The 7,500-nt window shown below is 41.7% G+C and overlaps 1 protein-coding gene across 1 annotated transcript in view; it reads right to left on the reverse strand.

The window, feature by feature from the left end:
* LOC132974802 (proprotein convertase subtilisin/kexin type 5-like) overlaps nucleotides 1-7,500 on the reverse strand; it is a 27,107-nt gene that overhangs the window by 8,403 nt on the left and 11,204 nt on the right. The window contains exons 4-9 of the mRNA XM_061039076.1: nucleotides 3,994-4,048; nucleotides 3,750-3,895; nucleotides 2,923-3,129; nucleotides 746-829; nucleotides 462-648; nucleotides 139-353 (exon numbers count right to left, since the gene is read on the reverse strand). Coding sequence (XP_060895059.1) covers nucleotides 139-353; nucleotides 462-648; nucleotides 746-829; nucleotides 2,923-3,129; nucleotides 3,750-3,895; nucleotides 3,994-4,048 — 894 coding nt within the window. The remainder of the gene's footprint in view (nucleotides 1-138; nucleotides 354-461; nucleotides 649-745; nucleotides 830-2,922; nucleotides 3,130-3,749; nucleotides 3,896-3,993; nucleotides 4,049-7,500) is intronic.

Here is a 7,500-nt window from a genome sequence, read left to right on the forward strand (position 1 = left end):
GCTCCCTTTGTGAAGTCCTTTGTTGCTTGTTTTGTTTTTTAAAGTTTGCTATGAATAATTTAAATATAACTTCCCAAACACATGTGTCTTCAAACCTCCCACCTCTCTAGCTTACTCCACTCCAGCCAGCGTACTCACTCTTGCACAGGCCGTCTTCATTGCACTCTCTGCAGTGAGCTGGGCAGCGGTGGCACTGGGTCTCGCTGGCGTGATATCCCTCCGGACAGTGTGACGTGCAGGAGTGATCCAGCAGGAAGTAGTGCACCCCGCAGCTCAGACAGTGAGTGGAGTTTCCCCTGCAGGATTCACACTGTGGCTCACACAGCTGACAAACACCGTCCTGAGGAAAACCCCTTGAGAATAAGGCGGAGAAGAAGAGATCAGGATGGATGAATTATGAAAGTGGTTTTTTTTTTCATGTGTCAGTCAAGGGGAATAAGAATACACTGTATGACACTCACCTGGGACAGTCCACCACACACACATCACTGTGCAGGTAAAGCCCACTGTGGCAGCGCTGGCAGTGTTTGTCATCCTGGCACATGACACAGCCTTCAGAGCAGTCCTCACAGCGACTTGACGCCTCGTTGGCAAACGTGCCGGACGGACAACGAGTCACACAGGTCTGTCGAGCAGTCAGGAAACGACCTGAAGAATTAAAGAAAGATATCTCAGCAATTATGTGAGAAAAAAACAAACAAACAGGAGCTAAATATCTGCACCATACGGGAAATAAAATACACACCTGAGGAGCAGCTCCTGCAGTTCTCGCTCCCTGCTCCAGAGCAGGTCTTACAGAATGCGTGGCACTGCTCACATTCACCCTGAGCTGAGGGGAAGAAAGAAAACACAAACAGAATATTTAGACATGTATGTTACGGGAAAATAGGCGGATACTCTAAAAAAAAAAGGGAGGCATGCAACATTGCTGGAAAAACAGACTTAAGGATATTATTTTTGGAAGTTCTTAGAAATTAGAGACGTAATTTTTAAGGGCCGAAATATTTGGTAAAAATCTGAGGATCATTTGGCAGAAGGATCCTGGGTGTGAGATGAGCGAGGACGAAATATGGGGCGCAGATGGCAGATCGCAGTACTCCAAGAGGGCAGTCTGGGTTTGGATCCAACCTGTGGCTCCTTTCCTGTTCATCATTCCCCACCCTCTCTCCATGGTTTCCTACTCTATCCACTGTCATATCAAATGAAAGAAATATGTGAAGGGGAAATGTACTCAAGTTTAAGTTAATGCAAAGGTTTTATTTTGCACCTTCTTTGCTCCACAGGACGGACTCGATGATGAATAGTCTATGCTGTAAATCTCAGATGGAAACAGGAACATTTTTGCATGTATTGTAAGGAGAACGAACTTGTCAGCCCGTTTTAGTAAAAGGTTTTAGAAGAAAGAGAAAGGTCCACATCTTCCTCGGGGAAGATCTTGTAGATGGAAACGCGGCCCTGCAGTTGGTCCATTTCTTGTCCTGTATGCTGTTTGCCCTGGATGTGTGCACACTTAGTTCTCTCCCTTTAAAAAGGTTTTACTGGAGAAGTGCGTACAGGTTTAAGGATATACCTCTATCACTCACTTTATCATAATGTGTCGATGCAGAGATGCCGGGTGTCATGCCTACCTGAGATGCCTCCTCGTAGTGACGTCTGGACTCTGTGAGGATCAGGTTGCTAAATGTTTGTTTATTTTGGTTCTGAATGTGCAAAATGACCAAAGGCCTTTAGATTTTGTCCGAACACCAGGAGCTGCTCTTACTCACATTTAATGAAACGTATCACCACATGTGACGTTTCAGGCTGTAGCCCTTCTTCAGACATTTTTTCACATGTGGTGATGGATGTCATTAAATGTGATTTGGAGCATCTTCTGGTGTGCGGACTCAGTCTTCCTTTTGCCTTTGTTTATTTTTTGTCCACTAGCTAGTACTCGACGATTCGGATGTGAGTGCTGTTTGATATTTTTCTTTAGATTTTAAATTAGATTAGATAAGAAAACTGTTTTAATCCCCAGCGGGGGAACTCATTTGCCACCTGGTCAATTCATACACATGACAAACATTATGGACAGTCAGGGGCGATTCTACAGTCTGTTGGGGGCCCTCTGCAAAAAATGATTTTGGGGTCCGTCTGACCATCGTTCATCAACGACATTTCTGCCAGTGTCCCGATGCTTAATCCTCGTACTATTGTTTTTTCTTCTCTCCTACAGACAATCATTCCTTCACATCTTTCTTTGTTGACAAACTTTGCAATAATGCACGAAACACTCTGCAGGGCAACGAGAGTGAGAGCTGTCAGATGGGGAACCCCCTTAGGGAGGTTTCCTACTGTCATTGCAAAAATTTGCACATTTTAGGTCGCTGCTTTGGTTTAAGTTTGTGACCCCCCTTTGGGGCCCCCTACTGGTCTTGGGGCCCCAAGCAGTTGCCTGCCTTGCCTTTTGACAAGCAGTGCCTCTGTTGACAGTACAATCACAATACCTAACAAGTTAATACATAACAAACACCACTGAGACGTCATTTAAAGACATGAGTCAGAGCCACGACTAAAAATGTGAATTAAAATATCTGAGCGTCAAGGGGGCGACGCCTCTTTGTGACTCAAACTAATAATATGTATTTTAAATAAATAAAACTTGAGTTATGAAATGTTTATTTCATTGCATCATGCTTCAGTAGCTGGAGTTTAGATTAGTACGTTTTTATTTGCATTTAAAGGTGAAGAGAGCTGTAAAAAGTCACAACTCACATTTACTCACATTTATAAGTACGAGTCAAACCAGCATCAATGAAATCAGTTTTATTTTTTTGTTCAGGGCAGGAAACCACATTCAGTTCATTCTTAACCACGCCAATAAACGTTTAGACATGTTGTTGACGAGATCGATAACCAATGTCAAATTAACATTTGCCCCACCGTTTCTGAAGTGTTTCTCCAGGCAGGGGGCAAGCTGTCTGCCCTCCAAACACTCCCCGTTCTCCAGCCTGAAGCCTTCCTCGCAGGAGTCGCAGTCGTCGTACCGCGGCCCTCCGCATTCATGACAGGCGCGGTGACAGGGCTCACACTCCTGGCTCTCCTCGTCCACAAAGAAACCTTCCTTACAGTGAGCCACACACTCTCCATCTGGACACACGAGGGCAGTGTTTAACTTCAGCTTTGAGAATAGTGATCACAATGACAGGGTTTGTCTAAGGTGCTGGAAAGAGCATCAAACTCCCTCACTGAAAATATGGAACTATTGAAAACAATAGTCTAAGTAGGACTCGCAATGATTTGAGTTTAAACCTGTATCAATCAGAGGAAAGCCATAACCTCATCAGGATGGTGATCTCAATAAAGACCCCAAAAAAACCAAATAATAATAATCAATAGATATAGAAATCTGTTCTATTGGACATTTTCGCCCTCCAATGTCCAAACAGGGAACTACATTTTAAATCTGATGCTACACAAACACTAACAATGCATCAAAGTCAATATTTTGGATAATCTTTGACATATCCAAGACTGATTTAAAAAAAAATCCCCCAGCCACCAAATATTTGTTATATGGAAAATAACTCATTTTTGTGTTTTTTTTTTTTTTTCATAAATAACAACATTGACATCAAGTAATCAAACTGGCATTTAAAGGGTTAAATTCCTAAATATGATTGAATGTTTGGTAGTTTTGAGCAGGGCTGGAGTTGTTTAAGAGATGCATGCAGAAAAAAGTAGAAAAAAATATCAATATCAAATGTTACCAAAGACGTAGCGTCCCTCTTCACACCAGTAGCACTGGGACTGGTCACAGATGACACACTTCTTGTCTTCACACGGAGCACACACCATGTCGCCGTCCACATTGTAGGTCCCGTCAGGACACGAATGATGACAATCCGAGCCCAACCTGATGGATGCCATGATAAAAAGTGGGGAGTGCGTCAATATGAAGACATTTTAACATGGCGGTGTAACTCAATGAAACTCGTAACTCAAGAGACTTACTGGTAGAATCCATCTTCACATTTGAGGCAGACAGTTTCCAGATCTCCTGAATCCTCTGGGATGAAGAGCACAAATTATAAAATGGATCGTTAACAACATGTCAGACATTCACACTCAGTTTAGAGTGAACAGCTTTGTTATGATATTAAAGCAAGTCACTCCTGAACTGTGATTTTAAAGATAACAGCTTTTTACATTCTGTCTGTGAAGGGATTTGATTGGGATGCGAGGATTTCCAACACAAGAATAATTTTTGTGCAAACGGACAATAAAGTGTTGTCTTATCTAAGTTGTCTTAAGGGTCCTAAGACGATAACTAGACTCTTCTCCTCTGTCGCCCCCCGGTGGTGGAACGAACTTCCAACTCCATGTGATCTGCAGAGTCCCTCTGCACCTTTAAGAAAAAGCTAAAGACCCAGCTCTTTCATGAATACCTACTAACTTAATGATGATGGTCTCCATATCATTGATGATGATGATGGTAATGACGATGGTTTTTGTTTGATAACGACGACTTATAAGACGGTTTCTATACTGATTAGAGCTCTCAAGAACTGCCCTCAATGTTGTGCTTTGCCTCTGGTCACTTCCTGTCAGCACCTGTGTGTCCAATCAGACTCAAAGCTGATCGTTTGCTCTTACTGACATTGTTCCTTTTTTTCTAGATCCTTGCTTGTGTTGTTCTTACTCTCTGATGTACATCGCTTTGGATAAAAGAGTCTGCTAAGTGAATTGTAGAATAAATCGTTTGAAAGACTTCTGACTTCTTTATGTGTGAAGTTGAAGCTGCAGTCTTTGTTTTTGAAGCTGTCATCACCTGATTTTACCCAGAATCCCTTCAATCTTGTTGTATCCCTTTAATGTCGGGCATTCTTCATCGTTTGAGGAAATGAAGTCAAACCGCTGCTTAAGCTTTTTCTTCCTTTTCTTTGTATCCCTGCTCTCTGGATTTTCAGAGTTACATTATGGCTCCTTTAAAAAGTCTTGAGTCAGTAGATACAAGGCTACGACTCATTTTCCTACTTTTGCTTTTTTACTTTTTTTCTATTCCTATGGATCTGAGAATGATACTGACTATCTTTTTATATAAGTAATGGTATGTTTTCCATATTCAATAATGTCATTCGATGTTGGAGAATCACATTCTCATTTGCCATTTCACCTCCCAAAGTCTCCAGTGTGACATTCATTACGACCAGCAGGGGGCAATCTGACACCAAGATATACTAAATGTGTTCACGTGAAGAACTGGAAGGAGATCTCGGATCAATCATCAGATGAGTCAATTTAAAAAAATATCTAACAATAATAATAATAAAACATCAGACTTTTATAGCGCTTTCCTGAGTACTCATAGATGATAAACAAAGAATAACAACCAAACACAAAACAGTGAAAACAGTTCAGAGAAGAGATAATGTAAGAGAAGGAGGATGAGAACAGGGTTTGTTAGAGGGTGTAGGCGATGTTGAAGAGGTGAGTTTTTAGGGATTTCTTGAAGGTGGAGAGTGAGGGGGAGTCTCTGATGTTTTCTGTATTTTAATAAAGTGAAAGTATGAAACATGAATTCTCCTGTTGGGAGAGTTTATCCTGTTTATTTCTACTGTTTGATCCTGCTTCTGTAATGTTAGAATCACAATCAGAATATATTTTTTTATTCCCATCTCCATTTACACATATAAGGACTTTGACTCAGTGTTTTGGTGCAGAAAATTGCATTCTGTTTTCTCCTGTCTTTTTACCATTTAAATACTGTTTGATCCTGACTTCTGTACTGATTGATCCTGATACTGTGATAGTGTTACCTGAGACCAGAGTGCTCAGAGACCGAGACAAGACCAAGACCATAAATATCAGTGAAAAATCATCATCTTAGGTGCAGCGGGCGTGTCACTAACTTAGACCGTAACAACTGGAAGGTTATGGGAGTAACCAGGGGATAGAAAATCTAATCAAGAATGAATTGAAGTTATTCCTTCTTTTCGAAAGAAGCAGTGATGACGTGGAAAAATAGCCTTTCAGTGGTGGTCTTGATTTAAAATCTGGAGTCCGAGTAAAAATGTTTTCGATTCCGAGACGAGACCGAGACCTTTAAATAGTGATCTCGAGATTAAGACCGATTTTGAGTACTACAACACTACTGTGCTCTTTGATCCTGTTCTCATGCTGCTTCTTTAGTTGTATCCTGATTTTAAACTGTGTTCTACTTTATCTTTACTGTCTTTAATGTTTAAATTGTTTCTGTCTTAAATTATTGACAGGTGTAACTCAGGGGTTTCAACCAAACTGTTGTTGTTTTGTTGCTTTGCACATCAGTATAATGTCAATAAAGCTTCATATTCAAAGGTGTGTGTGTGTGTGTGTGTGTGTGTGTGTGTGTGTGTGTGTGTGTGTGTGTGTGTGTGTTTCTTATATCGCATTGAATTGTTTTTTAACTAATCAACCAACACAACATGAGAGACGGGTTATGTAAAGCACTCAGATGTTTGCTGCATGTGTCATATTGATATTGGAGGCCGGTTCATGTAAGAAGGGATATTCAGGTTTTGTGTGAGAGAGGCTGATTAACCTTGAACAGACACCAAAAGTAAAGAAAGTTCATCCTTCTTTCAAACTTTTTTCCCATCAATCAAAAACCACCCGACTAGAAGCCGAGGAAAAGGCAAAGCTGTCATCTCTTAAGTCCAAGGATGTCGGGAAGTATCTCCAAGGACAGAGATAGGCAAGAGAAAGAGACGAGATGAAGCAGGAAGTCAGAATAAAGTCAGAGAGAAAGAGATGGAAATAACTCCTTAAAAAAAAAAAGGATCCTCTGCCGGCTCTCCCCTTGGGACATTCATCCTCTCCAGAACCAGCCTCCATCGACCCCCACACCCCATTCCTCTCTACCTCTCCTGCCAGCACCCACAACTTAACTCTGCAGCGGTTTGCACTTCAATGCGGTCGACAAGCCACTACCTGTGAAAGCAATTACTCACACAGAGAGAGAGAGAGACCGGGAGAAAAGGGAGGAAAGGTGGGAGGGACAGAGGAGCCGGAAATCATGCCTTCAGGCTCTGTCTGTGTGAAGAGAGAGAAAATAGCGCCTGCATAAATATTAACGGTGGACGCCAGGGGAGAGGGGGGGGATTTCAACAGAATTTAAACTGGCACACACACACATCCTGAAGTATGCACTTGTGGAATGTGCACAAACTTATACACACTCATTTACAGGCAACATGCACTCACAGGCTGAATACTACACATTACGGGGGTGGGAAGAAAATATGGATTCTGCATTAAAGTGTTGTCTTGACTTGAGTGATGCAGTTGTCTTATCGCTGGTGGTAAATATCATAGTTTAGTTTGAAAACATATAACGGCGCACTAAACAGATTTCTCTGGTGATTTGATTGCGACATCGTCACTTCATGACTCCTCACGGTGGCGCCTATGACATAAATGAGAACCTGTTTTTGACACATTTCGAGAGAATTTCAGGACGACTGCACCCGAAATCCACCT

The sequence above is a fragment of the Labrus mixtus genome, chromosome 5 (assembly GCF_963584025.1).
Source record: "Labrus mixtus chromosome 5, fLabMix1.1, whole genome shotgun sequence".
In the NCBI taxonomy this organism is placed as follows: Eukaryota; Metazoa; Chordata; class Actinopteri; order Labriformes; family Labridae; genus Labrus; species Labrus mixtus.